This window comes from Saccopteryx bilineata, chromosome 1, assembly GCF_036850765.1.
Source record: "Saccopteryx bilineata isolate mSacBil1 chromosome 1, mSacBil1_pri_phased_curated, whole genome shotgun sequence".
NCBI lineage: Eukaryota > Metazoa > Chordata > Mammalia > Chiroptera > Emballonuridae > Saccopteryx > Saccopteryx bilineata.
In genome coordinates this window covers 259,742,999-259,770,573 of record NC_089490.1, presented here as the reverse complement: position 1 = coordinate 259,770,573, position 27,575 = coordinate 259,742,999, and the positions used below count along the sequence as shown (strand labels likewise).

The window sequence follows — 27,575 nt, the reverse complement described above, 5'->3', positions numbered from 1 at the left end:
CCTCAAATACTTTTTCAATGTCTTATAGTTTTTCGAGTACTAGTCTTTTACCTCCTTGGTTAAATTTATTCCTAGAAACTTAATTATTTTGTTGTTGCAATAGTGAAGGGGATTGCTTCCTAATGTCTTCTTCTGACAGTGTATTGTTGGTGTATAAAAATGCCACTGAGCCTGACCAGGTGGTGGCGCAGTGAATAGAGCGTCGGACTGGGATGTGGAAGGACCCAGATTTGAGACCCCTAGGTTGCCAGCTTGAGCGAGGGCTCATCTGGCTTGAGCCAAAAAAAGCTCACCAGCTTGGACCCAAGGTCGCTGGCTCAAGCAAGGGGTTACTCGGTCTGCTGAAGGCCCACAGTTAAGGCACATATGAGAAAGCAATCAATGAACAACTAAGGAGTCCCAACGAAAAACTGATGATTGATGCTTCTCATCTCTCTCTGTTCCTGTCTGTCTGTTCCTATCTATCCCTCTCTCTGACTCTCTCTCTGTCCCTGTAAAAAAAATAATAAATAAAAATTTTAAAAAATGCCACTGATTTCTGAATATTAATTCTATATTCTGCCACTTTGCTGAATTCATTTGTCAGGTCTAGAAGTTCTTTGGATGAGACTTTTGGGTTTTCTATGTACAGTATTATGTCATCAACAGGTAATAACAATTTTATGTATTTTCCAATTTGAATGCCTTTTATTTCTTTTTCTTGTCTGATTGCTGTGGCTAGGACTTCCGGGACTATGTTGAATAAGAGGGGTGAAAGGAGACACACCTGCCTTGTTCCTGATCTTAAGGAGATTGCTTTTAATTTTTGTCCATTGAGTATGATGTTGGCTGTTGGTTTGTCCTTTATGATCTTTATTATGATGAGGCATGTTCTCTGTATTCCTACTTTGCTGAGAGTTTTGATCATAAATGGGTGCTGGATTTTATCAAATGCTTTTCCTGTGTCTATTGATATGATCATATGATTTTTATTCTTCATTTGTTTGTGATGAATCACATTTATTGATTTGAGAATATTGTACCAGCTTTGTATTCCCAGAATAAATCCCACTTGATCATGATGTATGATCTCTTTAATGTATTGCTGGATCTGGTTTGCTAATATTTTGTTGAGATTTTTAGCATCTATGTTTATTAGGGAATTAGCCTATTGTTTTCTTTCTTTGTAGTGTCTTTACCTGATTTGGGGATTAGGATAATGCACGCCTTTTTATTTATTCATTTTTAGAGAGGAGAGAAAGAGGGAGAGAGAGAAACAGAGAGAGAGAGAAGTGGGAGGAGCTGGAAGCATCAACTCCCATATGTGCTTTGACCAGGCAAGCCCAGGGTTTCAAACCGGCGACCTCAGCATTTCCAGGTCGACGCTTTATCCACTGCGCCATCACAGGTCAGGCAATGCATGCCTTTTTTAAGATGAGCTTGAAAGTCTTTCCTCCTCTTGAATATTTTGGAATAGTTTGAAAAGGATAGGTGTTAGTTCTTCTTTGAATGTTTGGTAAAATTCACCTGTGAAGCCATTCAGACTAGGACTTTTGTTTGCTGGGAGTTTTTTGATGAGTCTCAATTTTATTTGTTGTTATCCATCTGCTCAGGTTTTCTGACTCTTCTACATTCAGTTTTGAAGATTATATGTTTCTATGAATTTATCCATTTCGTTTATGTTGTCCAATTTTGGGGGGATATAGATCTTCATAGTATTTTCTTACAAGTATTTTTATTTCTGTGATGTCAGTTGTTACTACTCCTCTTTCATTTCTTTTCTTTTTTCTTAAGTGGAGGGCAGACGGAAGGGAGAGAGATGAGAATCATAAATTCTTCATTGTAGCACCTTAGTTGTTCATTGATTGCTTTCTCATATGTGCCTTGAAGGGAGGGGCAGGGGCTCCAGCTGAGCCAGTGACCCCTTGCTCAAGCCATCAATCTTGGACTCAAGCCAGCAACCTTGGACTTCAAGCCAGTGACTATGGGGTCATGTCAATGATCTCACACTCAAGCCAGTGACCTCAAGCTCAAGCCAGATGAGCCCGCACTCAAGCCAATGACCTCAGTCAGGGCTTGGAACCTGTGTCCTCAACGTCCCAGGCTGATGCTCTATCCACTGTGCCATAATTTTATTTACTTGGGTCCTCTCTTTTTTTCTTTTTTTTTTTTTTTTTTTTCTTTTTTTTTCTTTTTTCATTTTTCTGAAGCTGGAAACAGGGAGAGACAGTCAGACAGACTCCCGCATGCGCCCGACCGGGATCCACCCGGCACGCCCACCAGGGGCGGTGCTCTGCCCCCCAGGGGGCGATGCTCTGCCCATCCTGGGCGTCGCCATATTGCGACCAGAGCCACTCTAGCGCCTGAGGCAGAGGCCACAGAGCCATGCCCAGCGCCCGGGCCATCTCTGCTCCAATGGAGCCCTGGCTGCGGGAGGGGAAGAGAGAGACAGAGAGGAAAGCGCGGCGGAGGGGTGGAGAAGCAAATGGGCGCTTCTCCTGTGTGCCCTGGCCGGGAATCGAACCCGGGTCCTCCGCACGCTAGGCCGACGCTCTACCGCTGAGCCAACCGGCCAGGGCTCTTTTTTTCTTGATGAGTCTGGTGAAAGGGTCATCAATCTTACTTACCCTTTCAAAGAACCAGCTCTTGGTTTTGTTGATATTTTGTTATTTTTTTAGACTATGTCATTTATTTTCCCTCTGATCTTTATTATTTCTTTCCTTCTACTTCCTTTGGGCTTCATTTGTTGTTTTTTTCTAGTTCTTTTAGGTATAGGGTTACATTGTTTATTTGAGCTGTTTCTTGCTTCTTGAGGTATGCCTGTAATGCTATGAACTTCCCTCTCAGGACTGCTCTTGCTGTGTCCCATAGGTTTGGGGTTGTTGTATGTAAATTTCATTTGTTTCAAGAAAATTTTTGGTTTCTTCCTTGATCTCATTTTTAACCCATTCATTATTTAATAACATGCTATTTAGCCTCCAACTATTTGAATGTTTTTCAGTTTTTCTATTGTAGTTGATTTCTAGTTTTATGACATTGTGATCTGAGAAGATGGTTTATATGATTTCAGTCTTCTTAAATTTATTGAGACTTATTTTGTATCCTAAGATGTGGTCTATCCTAGAAAATGTACCATGAGCATTTGAAAAGAATGTATATTCTGCTGCTTTGTGGTGAAATGTTCTGAAGATATCAATTAAATCCAGTTGATCTGGCTGCTGTTTCCTTGTTGATTTTCTGTCTGGAGATCTATCCATTGATGTTAGTGGGATATAAAAATCCCCTACTATTACAGTATTTCTGTCGATCTTGCCCTTTATATGCATCAAAAGCTGCTTTATATATTTAGGTGCTCCTATATTAGGTGCATAAATATTTACCATGGTTTATCCTCTTACTGGATTGCTCCCTTTGTCATTATGTAGTGACCTTCTTTGTTCCTTACTAATAACCTTTGTTTTAAAGACTATTTTGTGAAATATATGTTGCTACCCCAGATTTTTTTCATTTTCATTTGCATGAATTTTTTTTTCTATCCCTTCACTTTCATTCTGTGTGCATCTTTTATTCTGAGGTAGGTCTCTTGTAGACAACATATATACAAGTTTTCTCTACAGTGTCTGGTGCCTCCCTTGGGCACTTGTGTAGCTGGCTGAGTCTAGCATTGGTGCGGTCTGTCACCCACTACTAGTTGTGTTGGTTCTGGGTCCTCCTGGGTGGGGTTCGGTTATAGGTTGGTATCAGCCATTGTTTATAATCTGCCATGTGCTACCTATCTGCAGCTACTGCTCTATTTGCTGTTTGTGTCTGCGTTTTCTGTGCCTGGGTGTGTGTGTGAGGGGCCATCCTATGTATAAGGATCAGCTTCCTCCTACTTATTGCTGACAGCAGCTCCATAAAAGGGCTCAAGCTTCGTAATATTTGCTTCCACCTCCTTTTATAGCTGCCTGGTCTCCTCACAGAGTCTTCAGTAGAAAGACTTTAGTGTGGGCTCAGACTAGCCTCACCCCACCAACCCCTGTACAGGTTGCAGGCTTGGTGGGTTAGGGCAGCTGAGGTTGTGAATACAACGTTAGTGGGACCCCCTACTTTAGTGGACTCTTGGTCAGGAGCTCAGTGTGGGGAAAGTGGCCCGTATTCCAGAACCTAATCCCTCAGACACTGCTGGGTACTCCAATTCTGTTTCTCTCCAGTGAGATGAGCAGCAGGTTTAGATTGTGTGGGGTCAATGAAGTTCTTTTAGAAATTCTTTCAGCTGGGGAGCCCCTGATGTCAGGGAGGAAGACCAAGCGAGTCTTCCCCTAGGGCTTACTATGCCCCCCCCAGAAAGTGACCAAGCCCCTGGTTGTTCCCAAAAATAGGCTCCAGAGAACCCACAGCTTGAATGTCCATGCTCCAAGCCTCTCTCCCTTCCTCTCGTGGAACCTAGTCCAGCAGGGCAGGATATCCGGAACCCGGGCTGGCTGACTGTGAGGTTCTGCCCTGTCCAATGTGTATGTGAGCCACTATGCAGATGCTGACACAGAACGCGGAACTCACCTATCTGGGCTCGTTGTCTGACAAGCCCTCCCTTCAGACATGACACCAGCATGGGTTGTTGGGTCCTGCTCCAGTGCTCGCCAATGCTGGCCACTGGATGTGCCAGCCTTGGACCTCCCTGGAAGGAATGTGGTGCAAACTAGTGCAAGATACTTCCCATGACTGGCCCTCAGCAATCTTCTTGGGGCTACAAGCAAAGCAGAGTTTGTTTCTGCCTCTGTTGGGCCTAGGTGCACATGGAAATACCAAGCCACACACCTAGGCTGGCTTTTACCCACACTGGGCCTGGGGCAAGTCAGCAAATGGTCAAGGTTTCTTGAGATGTGCCTCCTACTACCGCTGTCTGCTGGCTGCTTGATGGGTCAGCCACTGAAATAAAACTTCTGATAGAGTCTAGAGCAGGCATGGCCAACATACGGCCTGCGTAATGAGTCTATGCAGCCCGCGATTAAATTTTTAATATTCTCTGCTAATACTTTAAAATCTCAGCTACTCAGAAGCGGAAGTGTCTTTGATTATTGGAAATTGAGATTTTTTTTAATTCTTTTTTTTTTGTGTGTATTTTTCTTAAGTTGGAAACGGGGAGGCAGTCAGACAGACTCCCTCATGCGCCCAACCAGGATCCAACCGGCACGCCCACCAGGGGGCGATGCTCTGCCCATCTGGGGCATCGCTCTGTTGCAACCAGAGCCATTCTAGCGCCTGAGGCAGAGGCCACAGAGCCATCCTTAGCGCCCGGGCCAACTTTGCTCCAATGGAGCCTTGGCTGGGGGAGGGGAAGAGAGAGACAGAGGAAGGAGAGGGGGAGGGGTGGAGAAGCAGATGGGCACTTCTCCTGTGTGCTCTGGCCGGGAATCAAACCCGGGACTCCTGCATGCCAGGCCAACGCTCTAGCACTGAGCCAATGGGCCAGGGCCGGAAATCGAGATATTTAAGGAGATAGTCATACATGGAAAAGAATTCCGCGTGTGACTAATCTAGGGTTAACTTCCAATAATTAGTTGAATGGATTTGCGATACTTTTTTCTTTTTATTTTTTTTAAATTTTTTTATTTATTCATTTTAGAGAGGAGAGGGAGAGACAGAGAGAGAGAGAGGAGAGACAAAGAGAGAAGGGGGGAGGAGCTGGAAGCATCAACTCCCATATGTGCCTTGACCAGGCAAGTCCAGGGTTTCAAACTGGTGACCTCAGCATTTCCAGGTTGACGCTTTATCCACTGTGCCACCACAGGTCAGGCACTTTTTTCTTTTTTAAAATAATTTCATTATAAAGATTTACAACTTTTGTAGTCATCTGTACTCGATATGAACTGTTTGACGTTTAGCAGCCATGTGAAACCCACATTCTTTCAGGTGGAGTTTGCCAGTGTGCACCCAAGGTTAAACAATTAGTTATTTTTGTGATCAAGTGGCATTGTAGCATAGACAATAGCTATGTTGATAACTGAAAACGTGTCCAGGATGTTTGTAAAACAAAGTATAATAATTGTTTTATTTGTGATATAACCCCTTCAAGCTCATTCTATTAATTAAACATTCTTTCTATTGATTGCAATACAGTTTGGATATTTATATGGTCTGTAATTATATTTTTATTAAACTATCTTTTTATTAAAATTTTTTTCACTCACATTTATTCATAAATTACATAATAAAATTCTCTTTATTTAAATGAATCATTTTTGTATTTAACATTTTTTAATTTTAATATTTCGTCTAGCCTGTGAAAAAAGTTTTCTTTCTAATCTGGCCTGGGGACAAAAACTGTTGGCCACGCCTGATCTAGAGCCTGGGGCAATTCAGGGGTTAGGAAGGGTGGTGGGTGTGGCTCTGTCCTTGGCCCCAGGTGTCAGTCTGTCCAGACTTCCCACAAATTTCAGTAAGGCGTGGCCACAGGCGTCTGGTGGGTGTGGCCTCTGAGACCCAGAGGTGTGGTCTCCCCACAGTCTGGACAGTTTCTACTGAGTCTCCCATGAGGCAGAAGCACCAGTTATAGGCTCAGGAGTATGTGGGGTTGGGCAGGTGATGGGGAGCTCCAGCCTCAATGCCAGAAAACTGAGTCATTGACATACCCTCTGCTTCCTGGCTATCTTAGAGTGGCCCAGTCTCCATAGGGTGGAGCAAGAGGGATTCCCGAGGGCGGGGCAGTTGCTTTCCCCTTGGCTGATGCCACCCAAAAAAGATGGCAACTGTGGTATTGGAGAATGACTCGGCACAGAGGTTCTGGTCACCATCGCCCACAGTATCTCTCCCTGGACCACCAACTTCACACTCTCATGCAGCCCTAGACCTCTCAGCCCTCCCTGTGCTGGAAACCCCAGGTAAGTGTGCTGGCCTTCGAGAGAGAGCCTGCATCTCTGACAGCTCCTGTCTCTTTCTCGCAGACAGAAACCTCGGCTCTTTTTACCACCAAATGCTGTGTGGGTGCCTCTTCTAGGCTCTGGGGCTCTAGGCTGGGGCACAAACCTGGGGCTGAGGACCCTCCCCTCTCAGCATGAACTTCCCGCAGTGAGAGTCCCTCCTGGGAACAGGGCAGCCCTTTCCCCGTCTCTGCTCTTCCTACCAGTCTCGTTGGGCCTTCTGTGACTCTTTGGTTATGTACCCCTCTTTATTTAGTCCAAATTTGGTTTTTCAAGATGATTGTCCTTAAATTTAGTTGTAACTCCAATTTGGTCCTGGGAAGTGGCAGTTGTAATGTCCACCTACTCTGTCGCCATCTTGGAATCTCCTGTGTTTTCATTTTTTCATATGTAGGAAAGCCTTGGCTAGGTTAAACAGCAAATGCATACTTAACTACGTGATGCTGCCCAGCTGTTTTTTCAAAACATCACAGCATTTATGCTCCCACAAGGTATGTATGTGATTGTGTCCTTGCTTTTGGCTACTCAGTATTTTAATTCCCTTCCTTTGGGAATTTTGTCCCCTTTCCTGCCATATAGAGGTGACATTTTGATCTTTTTCCAGTTAAGGATGTGCAGATGTTTTTGGTGTCACTAGGAATAAAGGGGAAGTTCTTTCAACTGGTAAAAGGTATCCACTAAAAATCTACAACAAACACCATACTTAGTGGTTTACCTTCAGAAGAATTTCTACCAAAGTCAAGAGTAAGATAGGACATCTATTATCTCTTTATTGAGCAAAATTATATTAAAGGATATAATCAATGTAACAAGACCAGAAAATGAAATGCCTGTAAAAGACAAAACTGTCATAATATTCAGATAATACAAACATCTACTTAGAAAATTTGAGGATTTGTAATCATTAAAAATAGACTAGAAGCCAATGGCCCCTTTCTCAGGAGAAACTTAGGGCAGCTGCTTGATTGGTACAAGAGCAGCTACAGCTTGGGCACATTGAACCATCTAATAGCCCATAGAATACACTTCCATATTTTGATCTTGTCGCCTCCTTGATTATCAAGGGGCATAGGCGACCCTTACAGCTTATAGGTTTTGAGCCTCAAAATTATTGTTGTTCCTTTTTTCAAAGGATCAACAACAATGGCTCTGGGAAACTTCCACTAAATGGCAAATCACTTTTGCAAATCAATGGACAACTTTATACTGAAACAGTCAACTTAAAATCAGCTCAAAGACTAGAAATATATGCCATTATCATGGCTTTTCAGCATTCGCCATATTCCTCCTTTAATCTATATACAGACAGCAAATATTTATTTATGGTTGTTTCCACTATAAAGACTGCTGTCTTAGGGACAACTGCAGATGAACTATCTCAGCAGTTCCTCCTTCTTCAAGACTTGTATGTCAACATAGAGCCCCATGTTTTATAGGACATACTCGAGCTCACTCCATGCTCCCTGGAGCTTTAGCACAAGGGAATGTCCTTGTTGATCAAGCTACCCAAAAGAAAATTATTTGGAGCAACCATGACAGATCAAGCAATTCAGTCTCATACTATTCACCACCACAACGCTGCAGCCCTGTGTAAACAGTTTCAACTTTCTCGGGAAGCAGCACGGCAGATTGGGAAATCCTGTCCAAGGGGTCCTATACTACAATCTGTCCCTTCATTTGGAGTGAACTCTCAAGGACTCCTGCCAGGACAATTTTGGCAAATGGATGTTACTCATATACCTTCATTTGGCAAACAGCCCTATGTCCACGTTACAGTGGATACATATTCTGGATTTATAGTAACCTCTGTCAGAACAGGAGAGGCTGCTAAGCATGTTATAGCTCATTGTCTGTATGCATTTTTCTATTATTGGATTTCCTAAACTGGTTAAACTGACAATGCTCCTGCATATGGAGCAAAAGCATTTACTGTATTTTGTCAAACCTTTCGAATTATGGGTATCTCTTACAATCATTAAAGTCAAGGTGGTATTGAAGTGTACCCAGCAAATATTTTAAGGTCAATTAAAAAAATGTTAATTGACCTTAAAGGGGGGAGTCATATCCTGGAACTCCTATGGGTCTACCATATCATGCTTTTTACTTAAAAAATTTTAAATTTCTTTTGAATGCTGATGAACAGGAGACGCCAAATCTTCTCCTGCAAACTTCTACCTTCTTTTATTTGATCCAGCTAATAACACTGTTTTGTCTTTTTCCAAATAGCTCCAGATAAATGGAACAGGTTTATATAGGCAGATGGGGATCCTCAAACCCCTCAGCGAGATCTTCTGAGCATGGCCTTTAAGGTACCAAGAAGCAGAAAAAGCCCAATAGAGATCAAGTGAATTACCAGCTTTTAGGATACGCCCTTAAAGGCTCCAACGCCCCAAAGGGGTCTCATAGGATGCCATCTGGGTCCTGCTTCAATAGTGGAAAGGAAGGTCATTGAGCTAAAGCCTGCCAGACTTACATGCCTCTGCTGTGAGGAAAAAGGGACACTGGAAGGTAGGCTTCCCCCTCGCTCCTCTAAGGGAGGGTTCAGTCTCTTCCAGCCCTGCTCCAGCCACCTATGACCTAACCTTGCCCAGAATGCTGGGGTTTGCCACTGAAGGCTGAAGGTGCCCAGGGCCGTCAGCCCCATCTACAACACTGTGGACGAGACTAGGGTATTTCTTCCAAGAAGCAGGTAAACTGATCTCACTTGCACAAGGGCCACTTAACTATGTCTTGCCTGAATAGTCAGGTTTTTTATTCTTTCTTCCCTCAAAGATCTCTGTTGTGGGTGTTGACAGTCCTATTTTCTGCTGCTTTGTTTAATATACAGTGTTTCCTTTATTACTCCTACCTCACTGCCCCACTCATATTTCAGGCTGGGACCTACTCCTAATTTAGAGCTCTCTCTCCCCCTTTGCCAACTTCTATTGTGAATTTACTTTTGCCACCCAGCTTAGTGTATCCCAAGGTTCTCTTTACCAAGCCACAGTCTCAGCGCTCCAGAGAATAGCACCCTGGTCTCATCTCTCCAGGCAGAAGAGAACAGAGGCTCCATCTTCACACATGCTGCAAATGGCTTTTTCCAGTCTACCTGAATCATTACCAGCTAGAAGCAGCGGTCATTGGGACTTGGACGTGAGCTGCAAAGTATAGAATTGTGACAACAATTCCAGTGCCATGCGGACTTTTCCTGGATGTGGACTTTTTCTGGACTCCTGCTCCTTGTGACAGCTCCTAACAGACTGAACTGTGGTTGGGTTGCATTTGCAGGGATTTGGAATGGTGATGATGCCAACTTGGACTTGGTGAACATGTTAAGGACATTACTCTTTTATGGATTCTGTTGTATTGGCCAAGAGTTAGCTTAAAGGCTTTAATCACAGTAAAAAAAACACACATATATATATAAAAGACCGGATAAAGATGTGGCACATATACACTATGGTATATTACTCAGCCATAAGAAATGATGACATCGGATCATCTACAACAAAATGGTGGGATCTTGATAACATTATACGGAGTGAAATAAGTAAAGCAGAAAAAAAACAAGAACTGCAGGATTTTATACATTGGTGGGACATAAAAACAAGACTAAGAGACATGGACAAGAGTGTGGTAGTTATTGGGGGGGAGGGGAAGAGGGAGGGGCACAAAGAAAACTAGATAGAAGGTGATGGAGGACAATCTGACTTTGGGTGATGGATATGCAACATAATTTAATGACAAGATAACCTGGACATGTTTTCCTTGAATATATGTACCCTGATTTATTGATGTCACCCCATTAAAATTAATAAAAATTTATGTATTAAAAAAATAGACTTGAAAGAATCCTATATATCATTAATAAACATTTAGAAAATAGAATACTAAAAAATCCAAAGTATAAAGAACAAAATGTAAACAGTACAATAAATACAACATAATGGATGAAAAGTGAGGTTTATTGTCATGCAGAAAGGTCAGCAGTGTGGAGAGGTTGCAGCTGGATGCACCATGGAAAGTGCTTCTGTGGCCATTTACACGTTAATACAAAAGTTAGGAGAGGCTAGTGAACACCTGGTTAAATATTTAACAATGATTGCTTCTTCACTGGGCAAATAGCCTTGTTGGACCAGAGCCTCACGAGAGGAGGTCACATGCCAGGGCTGCTGGTAACAGCAAGAAGAAGCTGTGCTAACTCAGCAATTTACTTAAATACCAAATGGTAGGGAATGAAGTTTATGGGACACCTGAGTTGGCTGTTCCTTAAAATCTAGCCTTTATGGGCCCTGGTCAGTTAGCTCAGTCAGTGTTAGAGCATCATCCCAGAACACCAAGGCTGCAGGTCTGATCCTGCGGTGAGAGCACATATAGGAAGTAACCAAAAAATAAGTGGAACAACAAATGAATGGTTCCCTCTCACTCTCTCCCTTCCTCTTTCTGTCTCCCTAAAATCTCAATCAAAAAAAATTAATGTTTATGGCACATAATGCAGTTATAAGTGCAGACTCTGTAGCCAGATTCACTGGCCAATCCAAACCCTGTATACCTGAGTTTCCTTACCTGTAAAATAGAAATAACAGTACCTACTTTGTTTAGACCGTTAAAGGGTTTATATGGATATATCTAAAGTGTTTGAAACTGTGGCAAGAAATGGTCTCTAAATATATTTTAGTTCTTTTTTTAAAAATGTTTTATTTTATTATTATTATTATTAATTATTATTATTTAATGAGAGAGACAGAGACAGAGAAAGGAACAGATAAGGACAGACAGGAAGAGAGAGATGAGAAGCATTAATTCTTCTCTTCGTTCTTCGGGAGAACGAGAGAACGAGAGACCCCTTGCTCAAGCCAGCGACCTTTAGGCTCAAGCCAGCAACCATGGGGCCATGTCTATAATCCCGCCGTCAAGCTGGTGAGCCCACGCTCAAGCCAGAGACCTCGGGGTTTTGAACCTGAGTCCTCTGCATCCTAGGCCAACGCTCTATCCACTGCGCCACTGCCTAGTCAGACTTAGTTCTTATTTATGGTAATAATTACACAATATTGAAATGATTTTTAAAACTATAAACCCAGAATAATTAAGAAAGCACATAAAATATTTTAACAAAATTTTGGAAGCTGGAAACTCAAACCAAATAGTAGTAACTGAGGGGCAGCTGTGCTAGGCTTGCTTGTGGGGTTACCAGCTACAAGCACTTTGCTTGATTAGTGTGTGAGCACAGAGCAGTGCCACATGTGTATGACCTATATAAGGCTATGAGTGCTTGTGCTCAGGGGGATTGTGGATGCATGGATTGCCTGCTCATCACTGTGAGGGGCCATTTTGCTGTTTGTTTGCCTGAGAGATGGTTTCCCCTGCCTGTGTGTTTGTCCACCGTTGTGAGACTTTATTAAATGGAATGGCCCAACCCTTTCCAGCTCCGCAGTTTTTTTACCGACTGCTCAAATCCAATGTGAACCTGCCTGGCCTTGGTCACCAGCATTACATCTGGCATAGTTGGCAGGGTTCAGAGCAGATAGGTATGGAGCCGCAGCCACCCTTGAGGGATGGGGTAGAGGACTGGTCATTGTTATGGCTCCCCATGGCTGTCCTTTTGGGGAGTGTGGGCTGGTTGTTTTTTTACAGACCTACAAGAGGAAACCGAGAGCTCTGTGCAAGAGGCGGCCCAAGGTCAAGAGCTCCAGGGTGAGTTGCAGACCCAGCAGCTGCAACAGCTTGAACTGGAGGGAGCGCTGGAGAAGGAGGCTGAACGGGTTCGTGAGTTGCAGTTTGCCCTGGAGGTTGAACGTTGGCAGCAGCAGTTGTTGGAGAAACAACTGCAGGTTCAACTTCAGGCCGAGAGCCGGCAGTCACAGAAGCTGGAAATGGAGCTGTGCTGGCAGAGTGTCTCTGTGTTGGCAGGAGCAGGTGTTTCCAGCTCCTTTTCTGAGGATGAGGAGGCTCGGGCTAAATCTGCCGTCTGCACACTCAGAGCTTGGCCAGTGGTCGTCCAGAAGTTAAAAACCCAGCAGCAAAGAGTACCTACTGAGCCCCTGGTTGGGTTGCTGTGATTGTGGGGCTTAGGGGTGGGTGGCATCATGCTCTCTGGGGCAGAGATGGAGAGGCTGGCCACTGTTGCCACACACTCCTCCTTGAGGCAGCATCTTCAGAGCTGCCTGGACAGAAGGAATGAGGGGGGAGGCCTGACCTCCTATGTGAACCTCATTGCCTGTAATGGACCTTTACCTGGGTGACTTGCACAGACAGCTGGGCTGTCCATCATGGGCTGACTCTTGGACTGCGACCAGAGGGGGGCACCGGCTCCCTTACTGGATGGACACCCCGCTTTTGGACAGTATGAGAGACCCTGATGGGGGGGCAGCTCCAGTGGACGCCCTCCTACACCAGGAAGCTGCTCTTACCCAGTTGCAGAGACGCAGTAAGGACATTTTTGGTTTCAGTGGACATGGCCCTGGACTTCACAGGCCCCCACCTATGAGGGGTGGCCTTGTTGGCACCATGGGGTGGGGAGTTGGAGGTGAGCCTACAGTTAACTCCCTGGGCAGAGTGCTCAGGGAGACATTGTGAAGGGCATCTTTGTAACTGTCATTTTTGGAATGTATGTAATGTACCTATTGTGAGGCGAGCAACCCCAAAGGGGTAGAATGTGAGGCCACTGTGTTAGGCTTGCTTGCTGGTACCAGCTGCAAGCACTTTGCTTGATTAGTGCATAAGCACCTGGCAGAGGCATGAGTGCACAGCCTATATAAGGCTATGGGTGCTTGTGCCCAAGAGAGATTGGGGTTTCTGGATGCATGGATTGCCTGCCTGGGGCACTGGCAGGGGCCATTTTGCTGTTTGTTTGGCTAAGAGGCAGTTTCCCCTGCTTGTGTGCTTGTTTGCCATTGTGAGACTTTATTAAACAGATTGGCCCAACCCTTTCTGGCTCCACAGTTTTTCTACCATCTGCCTGAATCCAATGTGAACCTGCCTGGCCTTGGCCACCAGCATTACAGTAACCTGCTGTGGACCAGAGCAGCTCGTAATTGTCCAGGTCCTGAGTGAGAATGAAGAAATAAACTCAAAGAGAAAAAGGGTGGGATTGGGAGGTCTCTGTAAGGCCTTTGCTTCCAAGAGCAAGTCTCCACCCCCAAACCGTTTTACTTATAGGGCAGAATAAAGTCATCAGCAAATCAAAGAGATCTCTGATACAAAATCACATTTTCAAGGCAACCCAAGAATTCTCCAATGTGCAGAAAACTCTCTACCCTGCATAACATTTTAACTTCACAAAACAGAGGGTAAAAAGAAAACTGCTTCCTGTCTCTCCAAGGGACATGGGGGATAGGACAAGTAGAAACAATCCAGCATCACAGCTAACATGGAGGTGTGGCGAAAAACTTAGCCTTTAGCAACTTCATCAAGCAGGTGAGGTGGGGGTTGGGCACATTGTCAGCTTACTGCTAGTCCCCCACACCTCTGTTCCCCAAATATCTAAACCACAAGGACCCTGTGCGCGTGCAGTTTCCAACAGTACCTAATGAGACAGGCCAAAGGAAACCACAGCCTGAAGACACACATAACCTGTGGGAGACGTTTACCTGCATAGAACCCTGGAGCAGCTGGGGACTCCGAACACCAGGTCAGAAGGAAGGCAGGAATGATGGGAAGGGCTGAAAATGGAGGCACTAATTTAAAATCTCTGCACAGGGCAGCTGACTTTAAATTTTTAACTGTAATTCTGACCAATCAGCTTTTCAATGGCCTAATTCATAAACATAAATTGAAAACCAAGGACAACTTCTGGTAATGTAAAAAATAAACACCAAGTAAAAAAATAATATAAATAAAGAAACACCATGTTACAAGGGAATAGCCTTGGAGGAAACAGATAATTTAGGAGACAGATGGATTAAACATTAGTATTGATAAAGTTATTTTATCGGGACCCACAGAATGGAAGCCACCCTATTGGCTTGGCCCTAGTCACAAACCTAAACCTCAGTCAGCCTGCATGTATGGGATACCTGTCATGGAAGCATAACATCCACCAAGCACAGTCCTCCACTCAGCTCAGCTAGTCTGCCTTCGCCCAGGAGACAGGACTGTGGCCTTATAAGGGAATCCCCGCCATCCTAGCCCGTCCTGCCCTGTTTCCCTGTTGCCTCTTCTCACATTTGCCCCAGACCCCTTCAGAACAGTGTACTAAAGCTTGTGGGGGACCACGCTCCCCCATCCATGGGCTGTTTCCCCTGAATCAAGGACATCAAACTCATTATTAACTTGTTTTTAGTTTTGTCACTTGACAATATATATCCTGGGAGGGATTCAGAAAGATTGTGTTGGTTAAAAACAAACAAACATGAAAATAAAGAACAATCAGAGTACAAGAAAGAAATGTGGAGAATTAAAACTGTAATTGCTGAAATTAAGAATTACTATTGGAGAGTTGGAAGGATAAAAGACAAAATCCTAAAAGATACTAGAAAAATAGAAACCATCATAACCAGAGACATAAGATTTATACTAGCACTGTAAATATTAACCAATCATAACTATTTAGAATAAAATACTTCTGCCCTGGCCAGTTGGGTCAGTGGTAGAGTGTCGGCCTGGTGTGCAGAAGTCCCGGGTTCGATTCCCGGCCAGGGCACACAGGAGAGGTGCCCATTTGCTTCTCCACCCCTCCCCTTCTCCTTCCTCTCTATCTCTCTCTTCCCCTCCCGCAGCCAAGGCTCCATTGGAGCAAAGATGGCCCGGGCACTGGGGATGGCTCCTTGGCCTCTGCCCCAGGCGCTAGAGTGGCTCTGGTTGCAACAGAGTGACGCCCCGGAGGGGCAGAGCATCGCCCCCTGGTGGGCAGAGCATCGCCCCCTGGTGGGCAGAGCGTCGCCCCTGGTGGGCATGCCGGGTGGATCCCAGTTGGGCGTATGCGGGAGTCTGTCTGACTGTCTCTCCCCGTTTCCAGCTTCAGAAAAATTAAAAAAAAACAAAAAAACTTCTGCCTGACTAGGTAGGTGGATAGAGCATCAACCTGGGACACTGAGGACCAAGTTTCAAAACCCTGAGGTTGCCAGCTTGAGCGTGGGATCATAGACATGACCCATGGTCGCTGGCTTGAGCCCAAAGGTCGCTGGCTTGAGCCCAAAGGTCGCTGGCGTGAGCAAAGGCATCACTGATTCAGCTGGAGCCCCCCAGTCAAGGCACATATGAAAAGCAATCAATGAACAACTAAAGTGCTGCAACTACAAGTTGATACTTCTCATCTCTCTCCCTTCCTGCCTACCTGCTCTCTGTCTCTTGCTTAAAAAATAAAAACAAAAACAACTTCCTGTTGTGTAACTTGGTAGGTTTTGTTTTCCTTTTGGGTCCTGACTAAGCACCCTAGACTTAATACTTTAGAACATTTACTGGAACTTTCTCAGTGAACTGTACTTTCTTTTTGAGTTTAAGTTCCTCAAATATTTTTTCACTGCTTCCTATAAAAGGACAAACAGAGCATTTGTACTCAGGCCACTCATTCTCCTCCGTTTGATGGGACTCTGGATAAACCTGTAGGTAAGTTACCATCTCCAGCAAAGGGGCTTTTCTTTCATACCTGAAGTTATGCCCCTTATTTCTCTTATTTTTGTTTTCTGGAGGCAAGAGGACAGGCACTAGAGTCACACAGACGTCTGTTTAAATCCTAAGTCCACAACATAGTTGCCTCAATTGGCACTCTTAGCTCTTGTAGTCAAAGGACATGAAATTTGGAGAGAGTCTCGGAGATCTCTCCTCTCCTCCCTAGAAATGGCCTCCAGATTATCAAAATGGACCACTAACCAGGGAAATTGGCTCCAGCTGGTCTGTTGCAACCCTATGCTTATTTATCTCCAGGGAGGCCTGAAACCATGGTACTGACTCTTGGCCAAATCCAAACAGAATGTACTAAGTAGTGATTAATATACTCCTGTGCTAGGGTCTGCAATAGACCAGGGGGCAGCCTGTATCAGCTTTCCTGATTTTGAGACTCACATAGCCTAGTGTTGGCCACATGACCAGAGTGGTATAAAAGACCCTTCCTGAGACGAGATTATGGTTTCCTGAGACCAAGGTATCTTCTGTGTGTGTGTGTGTGTGTGTGTGTATTTTACTGAAGTTGGAAACAGGGATGCACTCAGACAGACTCCTGCATGCGCCCGACCAAAATCCACCCAGCATGCCCACCAGGGGGCGATGCTCTGCCCATCCGGGGCGTTGCTCTGTTGCAACCAGAGCCATTCTAGCATCTGAGGCAGAGGCCATAGAGCCATCCCCAGCCCCCAGACCAACTTTGCTCCAATGGAGCCTTGGCTGCAGGAGGGGAAGAGAGAGACAGAGAGGAAGGAGAGGGGGAGGGGTGGAGAAGCAGATGGGCATCCCTCCTGTGTGCCCTGGTCGGGAATCGAACCCGGGACTCCTGCACGCCAGGCCGAAGCTCTACCACTGAGCCAACCGGCCGGGGGGCCGAGACCAAGGTATCTTACTCATACCTAGGTTATTCATTACCTAAAATGCAACACAGCTTGTGCAACTGAGAAAGGCCCCCAGGAACTAGGCTTGGAATCTGAGACTTCCCTGATGTTTGCCTGGTTTTATTTTTATTTATTTATTTTCAAGGACTTTACTTATTGATTTTTATTTATTTATTTATTTTTTGTATTTTTCTGAAGTTGGAAATGGGAAGGCAGTCAGACAGACTCCCACATGCGCCCAACCAGGATCCACCTGGCACACCCACCAGGGGGCGATGATCTGCCCATCTGGGGCGTTGCTCTGTTGCAACCAGAGCCATTCTAGCACCTGAGGCAGAGGCCATAGAGCCATCCTCAGTGCCCGGGTCAACTTTGCTCCAATGGAGCCTTGGCTGTGGAAGGGGAAGAGAGAGACAGAGAGGAAGGAGAGGGGGGGTGGAGAAGCAGATGGGTGCTTCTCCTGTGTGCCCTGGCTGGGAATCGAACCCGGGACTCCTTCACGCCAGGCCAACGCTCTACCACTGAGCCAACCAGCCAGGGCTAGTTATTGATTTTACAAAGAGAGAAGAGAAAGAGGGGCCTGGAGCAAGTAGTATCAACTTAGTTGCTTCACTTTAGTTCATTGATTGCTGTCATATGTGCCTTGACCAGGTAAGCCCAGAGTTTCGAACCAGTGACCTCACCATTCCAGGTTAATACTTGATCCATTGCACCACCACAGGCCAGGCTGCCTGGTTTTTATAATATTTTTATTTTAGTATTTTATCTTTTATAAGTATACTACGTAGAGTCCTGTAAGTTTTTTCAGTTACCCAACCCTGTGTAATTGCTGAAGTTCAACAGTACTGTGAATGGGATAATTGAAACAGTTTTTGGCTTTATAATTTAAATAATAGTGTGGGGAAAACAACTGTGTCAGACTTGCTAGCTGGTTTCCCGGCTGCGAGGACTTTCCGCAATTAGTGCCTGAGCACGTGGCAGAAAGCTACTTGTGTGTCTCTATGAAGAGCTATGGGTGCTTTCCCTCGGGGCGATTATCCCCGGTCGCTATCCCGCCACTGTGCGGTGTGGTTCCCTGATTCCCTCAGCTGCCGCTGCCACTGAGAGAGGTTGTTTTCCTGATTCTTTTCCCTCCACTATGAAAAGTGGTTTTCCTTTGTTTATTCACTTGCCTGTCCTTGTGAGCCTCCAATAAATGGGTAACGGCCGGTGCTTTCCTGCGGGGCAGTTCCTCTACCGTCTGCCCAAGTTCAGTGCGAACCTGCCTGGCCTCAGCCACCAGCATTACAAATGGCTAAAGCTTTGTTTGGCAGAACAAAAGCTGTAAAGTGGGGAAAGATTTAGAACCACTGATGGCAGGTTGGCAGCTGTGGAATCCCTGGTTTGAATTAAAGTACTGTAATTACTGATGGGAGGGAAAGCACAGCAGTGGAATTTAAAGATGATCGATCTAGAGCCAGAGAGGAAAGAGCTATTGGATTAAAACAGATTTTCAGATAAAGGGGAGTAAGCCAAGAATACTGTATCTTGACTAGTTTTGCTGGTTTGGCAAAAATGGAAGTAACTAAGAAAGAGCCTTAGGCTGCCTAGATCACCAAGCTTTGGCAGGTTCCTACTGTGAAGGGAAGAAACATGTGGCCCAAAGAGAGGTGGGCAGGTATTTCTCCTGGTTAGAAGGAGACGTCAGCTGATAGATAAGCACTGATGAGGCTCAACAGGGAGAGGGCACTGGAGCACTGAAACAAAAGGAGCTATTCAATCAGGAAGCTAAGTAACCCTGTGGGCTGCCACAGAGAGCGGCTGGAGGAAACACTGCTGAAATACAGTGTGTCCGTAAAGTCATGGTGCACTTTTGACTGGTCACAGGAAAGCAACAAAAGACGATAGAAATGTGAAATCTGCACCAAATAAAAGGAAAACTCTCCCAGTTTCATACCTATTCAGTGCAGTTCAATGTGGGCTCATGCACAGATTTGTTAGGTCTCCTTAGGTAGCTATCCCGTATAGCCTCTACAGACTCGTCACTGACTGATGGCCTACCAGAACGGGGTTTCTCCACCAAACTGCCGGTTTCCTTCAACTGCTTATCCCACCGAGTAATGTTATTCCTATGTGGTGGCACTTCGTTATAAACGCGCTGATATTCATGTTGCACTTTGGTCACGGATTCGAATTTAACGAGCCACAGAACACACTGAACTTTCCTCTGTACCGTCCACATCTTGACTGGCATGGCCGTGGGCTGCTCCGCTGTATACACAGTGTTATGTCATCATCTGCACATACGCACATGCTGCCACATCATCCTATAGAAACTGGGAGGGTTTTCCTTTTATTTGGTGCAGATTTCACATTTCTATTGTCTTTTGTTGCTTTCCTGTGACCGGTCAAAAGTGCACCATGATTTTACAAACACACTGTAGATTTAACGCATTATTGACAAAGGAGGCTCTTCCTTGCCTTAGGTACTGTGAAATAATGGGCACGCTTGGTCTTTTTCAAGATCTTTTGTTTGCTGCTACGTGTGTGTGTATGTGTGTGTGTGTGTGTGAGAGAGAGAGGGGGGGGGAGAGAGGGAGAGAGAGAGACAGACAGACAGACAGGAAGGGAGAGAGATGAGAAGCATCAACTCTTAGTTGCAGCACTGTAGTTGTTCATTGATTGCTTCTCATATTCACCTTGACCAGGGGGCTCCAGCTTAGCCAGTGACCCTTTGCTCAAGCCAGTGACCTTGGGCGTCAAGCCACTAACCTTCGAGCTCAAACCAGCAATCTTTGGGCTCTAGCCAGTGACCATGGGATCATGTTAATGACCCCACGCTCAAGCCAGTGACCCCATACTCAAGCTGGGCAACCTTGGGGTTTGAAACCTGGGACCTCAGCATCCTAGGTTGATGCTTTATCCACTGTGCCAATGCCGGTCAGGCTATTTGCTGCCACTTTTGCAGAAATGTAGGTAGATGGGCAAACTGCAAATCAGCTGAGTTGGATAAAGGCAGGAGCACATAAAACAGTCCTTGTAAAGTGGAACTATCTAATTCTACCTGTGGGTATTAAATGAAATCCTGCTTCTGAGGTTCCAGAAGAGCTGAGGATGCAAGCAAGCACCCTTTGACTTGTTATATGATTATACTAAGGTAGCCCCTATTGTATGCCTTGACTTCAGTGATAATTGATGGCTGTGATAAGAGGGCCTCCAACTGTTTGGACTTCACATGTGACCTTTCTGTTGGGTAGGCAGGATGAAGTGAGAGAGGCTGTAGGAGACTAACATATTTGCTCTGACCCAGGCTAAATGATGAACAGATCAGTATTATCCAGAAGAAATAAAACAGAATAAAAGGGTTGAAGAAAATCTCAGGACTAGTCAAACAAGTGGAAATTTCTGCTAACCTGCTTTTCTTTTGCTTCTCAGAAAATGGCCACGCAGGCGAAAGCCGCAGAGCAGGGGGCCTCCCTATTTGATCACGCTTCGTTTCTAGAAGTGTCTGCTGTGCTACCCTTCAATTTGGTTCAGTTTGCAAAGGAAATGGAAAAAGAGGAGCAGGAAGAGCGAGAGAATATGCAGAAAGGCTTTAACTCAGAAATGCGCAGCGAATCAAAAAGGTTAAAGACTTTTGTAAACTATGACACCTACAGCTCGTGGACTCCACAGGAGATGGCAGCGGCTGGATTTTATTTCACTGGTGTAAGATCTGGGGTGCAGTGCTTCTGCTGTAGCTCAATCCTGTTTGGGGCCAGCCTCAAGAGTCTCCCCCTAGAAAAGCACAAGGAGTCGTATCCGAACTGTGAGTTCCTTTTGGGCAAAGATGTCGGTAACATTGCCAAGTATGACATAAGAGTTAAGAATCCAGAGAACAGGCTGAGAGGAGACAAAGCAAAGTACCAGGAGGAGAAGGCCAGACTTGAATCCTTCAAAGACTGGCCATTTTATGCCCACGGGACATACCTAAGGGAGCTCTCAGTGGCTGGCTTTGTCTTTACAGGTAATTTTGAAATCATTTTCTGAAGAATTTCTCTGGAGTTTTAAATTTAGGTTCTATATTTCAGTTGCAATATTTTGTGAATATTTTCTCACTTATAAAGGTATTCTATTAGGTATAAGTTCTATTTAAATTTTTATTTTTATTGATTTTAGAGAGAGAGAAACATAGATTTGTTGTCCCACTCATCCATACATTTGTTGGTTGACTCCTTTATGTGCCCTGAGGTTCAAACATGCAACCTTGGTGTATCAGGATGATATTCTGTCTAACTGAGCTACCCAGACAGGGCATAACATCTATTTTATTAAAATCAAACTTCAGCCTGACCAGGCGGTGGCACAATGGATAGAGCGTCGGACTGGGATGCAGAGGACCCAGGTTCGAGACCCCAAGATCGCCACCTTGAGCGCAGGCTCATCTGGGTTGAGCAAAAGCCCACCAGCTTGAACCCAAGGTCGCTGGCTCTAGCAAGGAGTTACTCAGTCTGCTGAAGACCCGCGGTCAAGGCACATATGAGAAAGCAATCAATGAACAACTAAGGTGTTGCAACACATAATAAAAAACTAATGATTGATGCTTTTCATCTCTCTCCGTTCCTGTCTGTCTGCCCCTGTCTATCCCTCTCTCTGACTCCCTCTCTGTCTCTGTAAAAAATTTAAAAATAAATAAATAAATAAAATCCAACTTCAGTAATTTTACTTTAGTTTTATTTTATGTTTCACGTAGCATATTGATTTGACAAATATAGACAGTTACTTTTCCTTACGTTTGGACCTTAGACAATACTGATAACATTCTTTTCTTTCTTTTTTTTTTTTTTATTCAGTGAGAGTAGGGGAGGCAGAGAGACAGATTCCTGCAAGCACCCTGTCCAGATCCAACTGACAAGCCCACTAGGGGGCGATGCTCTGCCCATCTGGGCATTGCTCTGTTGTTCAGCAACTGAGCTTTTTGTAACACGTGAGGTGGAGGCCTTGGTGACATCCTTAGAATCTGGAGCCAACTTGCTTTAAACAAGCCATGGCTGCAGGAGGGGAAGAGAGAGATGAGAAAGAAGTGAGAGGGGGAGGGGTGAAGAAGCAGATAGACACTTCTCCTGCGTGCCCTGATCTGTAATCAACCTGAGACATCCACACACTGGGCCGATGCTCTACCACTGAGCCAACCAGCCAGGGCCAATACTGACAACCTTCTTAAGGTCCTGAAAATAAATCATAAGGTCAGCTGGACCCTAGTCTCCTCACCCATCTTTCTTTTGCTGCTCCTGTAAAATCTTTCTTTGATAATTTTAATTGCTGCAATATTGGAGGGGATTTTTGTTTGTTGGTTGGTTGATTTTAATCTTAGGGCTAACTCTAACATACAGGGCAAACTGCATTTAAGAAAACTGCACTTAGGGCCTCGTCCAGGTAGCTCAGTTAGGTAGACTGTATCATCCCAATACGCTAAGGTTATGGATTGGATTCCAGGTCAGGGCACAAACAATAATCAATAAATGAATGCATAAGTAAGTGAAACAACAAATCAATGTCTGCCTACCTGTCTATCTATCTGTCTTCCCTCCCCCCTTCCTCTCTCTCTAAAAAAATCAAATAAGAAAAAAATTTTTTTTAATTTTATTTTTTTAATGGGGCGACATCAATAAATCTGGATACATATATTCAAAGATAACAAATCCAGGTTATCTTGTCTTTCAATTTGTTGCATACCCATCACCCAAAGTCAGATTGTCCTCTGTCACCTTCTATCTAGTTTTCTTTGTGCCCCTCCCCCTCCCTTTTCCCTCTCCCTTTTCCCCCTCCCCCTGTAACCACCACACTCTTATCAATGTCTCTTAGTTTCACTTTTATGTCCCACCTACTTATGGAATAATGCAGTTCCTGTTTTTTTCTGATTTACTTATTTCACTTCGTATAATGTTATCAAGATCCCACCATTTAAATAAGAAAAATTTAAAACTGCACTTTGTTTGAATTGTTCTAGGCATGCTCTAAATGTTATGAAAGACATGAATGAGAATTGTAATAACAATTAACAGCTATTGCCCTGGCCAGTTGGCTCAGTGGATAAAGCATCAACCAGGCCCACTGAGGTCAGGGCACGTATTAGAAACAATCAGTGAGTGCACAACTAAGTGGAACAACGATGTTTTCTTTCTCTCTCTCTCCCTTCCCCTCTCTGTGTCTCTTTCTCTCTAAAATTCAATGGGAAAAAATTTAAAAACAAATGAACAATTAACAGCTATTATTTACTGAGTACCTACTTGATGCTAAACTTGGATTAAGCATAATTCTAACGACAAACTCATCCCTTCCCCTATTTCACAGTTAAGTTCATTGAGGCTCAAAGAGTTTAAAAAACTGCCACAAAAATTTTATTGCAAAGCTACAACTACATTTTCTAACTACGCCTTACTTCATGAGTTCTGGGGTTTCACTGCTTTCTGACTATGGCTTTGAGAGCTCAAACAGCGAAACACCAGCTCTGGGAACACCTTGTTGGCATTTAGAATTAAATACTGCAGTTCTGTATGTGAGGTATGGCCATGGCTGAGGGGTGAGGGCGTAGGCTTAGCAAATGGTCCTTTAGGGCAGCAGGCCTGTGGATGGAGACTCAGCCAGATGACCATGTGAACGGGCAGACTTGTTAGAGCACGTCTTATTCATGCACAGAGCAGTCAACTTCCAAACATACAACTTCTGGACTATCCCATGGTGCCATTGCTGGGCAATCTAAATGTTTTTATTTCATAGCTCTGGCCAGATAGCTCGTTTGTACCATCATCCTGAAGCACAGAGGTTGCTGGTTCCTTCCCCGGTCAGGGCACATACAGGAATAGATCAATGTTCCCGTCTCTCTCTCCTTTCCTCTCTCACTAAAATCAATGAATACAAATTAAAATAAAAATGTTTTCCTTTGCCTGACCTGTGGTGGCGCAATGGGATAAAGTGTCAACCTCGAACACTGAGGTCGCTGGTTCAAAACCCTGGGCTTGCCTGGTCAAGGCACATATGGAAGTTGATGCTTCCTGCTCCTACACCTTCTCTCTCTCTCCCCCTTCCTCTCTCTCTCTCCTCTCTAAAAATTGAATAAAAAAAGTCTTAAAAAAAAATTTTTTAATGTTTTCTTTCGTTTATAGGGAAACAGGACACTGTTCAATGTTTTTCCTGTGGCGGATGTTTAGGAAACTGGGAGGAAGGAGATGATCCTTGGAAGGAGCATGCCAAATGGTTCCCCAAGTAAGTGAATTAAAATTTCTCTGGGTTTTTTTGGGTTGTTGTTTGTTTAAAGGAGGAAACAAAACTAAAGACAAGAGTCACCTTCTTGGAGTAGCATCATCAGTTTTGATTATTTTCTTCTGCAAAACTAGAACAGTCCAGAATTTATTCAGGCAGGAAGCATGAAAAATTTGAATAAAATAATTTTAAGATAACTTCTTAAAATGTTTTAGTTTTCTAAACACTAAGATATGTTTTGCGAAGTAGAAGTTTCAGGATCTGACTTAATTGATAAATAAGAATAATTCACATAAGGATGATGTAAAATGGCACATAAAGGAAGCTAGAAAGTAAAACAATGTTTAACACTTGATTACAATGGTGTTATGTACTGCTGATTAATACCAAAAAGTGTTTTATTTAAAAAACTCAGTTTTGATTTTTGGAATGGTCTTTACTTCCCTGTTTAGAAAATAAAAGGCATTTTAATTATTTTTAATGCTATATTTACTAGTATTTTTTATGTGACTTTATATCTACCAAATACATATTATTCCCTTTAGAATTTTTTTTTCTTTTTTTCTTTCTTTTTTTTCGCCATTAGAATTTTTAAAACTTTCATTATGGAAACTTTCAAAGGTAGAGAGAGTAGTATAATAAATACTAATATACGGTCAGATCATATTCTATCTGTTTCTCACCCACCTTTTCACCAGAAATAATAATAATAACAGCCAGATTATATTAAAGTTGATCCTAGACATCATATATGTCATTTGTTGGTATTTTAGAGTTATATACCAAAATATCTTTAAGAAACAAAGCCACAATATCTTTATCTTTCCTAAATAGGATTAACATTGATTAATCAATACACATCATCAGCCCTGGCCGGTTGGCTCAGTGGTAGAGCGTTGGCCTGGCGTGCAGAAGTCCCAGGTTTGATTCCCAGCCAGGGCACACAAGAGAAGCGCCCATCTGCTTCTCCACCCCTCCCCCTCTCCTTTCTCTCTGTCTCTCTCTTCCCCTCCCACAGCCAAGGCTCCATTGGAGCAAAGATGGCCCGGGCGCTGAGGATGGCTCTATGGCCTCTGCCTCAGGCACTAGAATGTCTCTGGTTGCAACAGAGCAATGCCCCAGATGGGCAGAGCATCGCCCCCTGGTGGGAATGCTGGGTGGATCCCGGTTGGGTGCATGCGGGAGTCTGACTGCCTCCCTGTTTCCAACTTCAGAAAAAAAAAAATACACATTATCAAATAGCTGAGTCAGTGTTCCATGTCCACATCCCCCAACCTCCCTCTCTCTCTTTATTGTTGGTTTATTTGAATCAGGATCCAAACAAAGTCTACACATTACATTTCATTGATATACCTCTTAAGATTTTTAATTTTATAGATTTCTTCCTTTCCTCTTTTTCTTGTCATTTACTCATTAAAGGAACCATATAATCTGTCCTATAAAATTCCCCACATTTAGGTTTAGCAGAATCGTTTCTGTGGTGTTAATTAATTAATTAATTTATTCATTTTAGAGAGAAGAAAGAGAGAGAGAGAGATAGAAAAGGGGGAGGAGCAGGAAGCATCAACTCCCACATGTGCCTTGACCAGACAAGTGCAGGGTTTTGAACCGGCGACCTCAGTCTTCCAGGTTCACGCTTTTTATCTCTCCAGTGTTATTTAATATGTTTTTCTACCTCCTATATTTTCTATAATCTAGTACTTGAACCTAGCAATGTGATCAGGTTTGTCAGAGCACACCTGCTCTGGGAGGGATGATTTTGGCAGTGAGATTTCCAAGGTGGAAAAAGCCTGAGGAGCCGAGGACAAGTGATGTATGTTTTCAGTTTTTATTTTTGTTTTATTCTGTTGTTTCTATGTTAGTGCAGGCATGGGCATATATATGGCTTACAGAATATAGTGGTAGGGTATTAATATTACATTAAGCATTATATTAGTGTGGTGAAGTCAACTTGCTGTGTTAGCTATCCCATGCCCTAAAAGGCGGTGTTCTGGGCGCCTGACCTAGAAGTGCCTGGGATCCAAGGCTAAACTAGCCCAAATATACAGGGGAGCTGGCACCCGGGCAGGCTGCCCAGAACGAGGAAGCTAGTGTTGTTTGCAGTTCTCATGAAAACCAGAGCTCTCATCGTGGCTTTTACTATGAGAGTCCTTACAAGGTTTATATTCTATTTCCTTAACTAATATTTGTCATGCACCTACACATGCAAAGAAGTTATTGGTTGGATCATAGGTCAACCATAAAATAACTAGGCAGTAATAATTTAGAAGCCATCTTTCACATGGACACCCATGCTTAGAAAAATGGAAGGATGTCTACAGTGTGTCCGTCAAGTCATGGTGCACTTTTGACCAGTCACAGGAAAGCAACAAAAGATGATAGAAATGTGAAATCTGCACCAAATAAAAGGAAAACTCTCCCAGTCTCATACCTATTCAGTGCAGTTTGATGTGGGCTCATGCACAGATTTGTTAGGTCTCCTTAGGTAGCTATCCCGTATAGCCTCTACAGACTCGTCACTGACTGATGGCCTACCAGAACGGGGTTTCTCCACCAAACTGCCGGTTTCCTTCAACTGCTTATCCCACCGAGTAATGTTATTCCTATGTGGTGGTGCTTTGTTATAAACGTGCCGATATTCACGTTGCACTTTGGTCACAGTTTTGATTTTAGCGAGCCACAGAACACACTGAACTTTCCTCTGTACCGTCCACATCTTGATTGGCATGGCCATGGGCTGCTCTACTGAATAGTGTATTACGTTCTCATCTGCACATGCACACATGCAGCCACATCATCCTACAGAAACTGGGAGGGTTTTCCTTTTATTTGGTGCAGATTTCACATTTCTATCGTCTTTTGTTGCTTTTCTGTGACCAGTCAAAAGTGCACCATGACTTTACAGACACACTGTAAATGTTAAGTGAAAAAAGCAATATGCAAAATAATGTGTAGTATAAGCCCTTAAAAAATCTGTAAAGCCACTCAACTTATATACAGACTTGTTTGAAAATAT

At 43.9% G+C, this 27,575-nt stretch overlaps 2 protein-coding genes across 5 annotated transcripts in view; one reads left to right on the top strand and one right to left on the bottom strand.

The window, feature by feature from the left end:
• Positions 1–27,575, bottom strand: part of LOC136312212 (survival of motor neuron protein) — a 120,242-nt gene that overhangs the window by 8,478 nt on the left and 84,189 nt on the right. The gene's annotated exons all lie outside the window — the stretch shown is intronic.
• NAIP (NLR family apoptosis inhibitory protein) overlaps positions 16,357–27,575 on the top strand; it is a 41,844-nt gene continuing 30,625 nt past the window's right edge. For 3 of the 4 annotated variants that reach the window (XM_066241660.1, XM_066241652.1, XM_066241670.1), the window contains exons 1-3: positions 16,357–16,403; positions 20,753–21,323; positions 24,463–24,562. In XM_066241660.1, coding sequence (XP_066097757.1) covers positions 20,756–21,323; positions 24,463–24,562 — 668 coding nt within the window. In that variant the 5' untranslated portion in view covers positions 16,357–16,403; positions 20,753–20,755. The remainder of the gene's footprint in view (positions 16,404–20,752; positions 21,324–24,462; positions 24,563–27,575) is intronic. The other variant, XM_066241669.1, reaches the window with a different exon arrangement.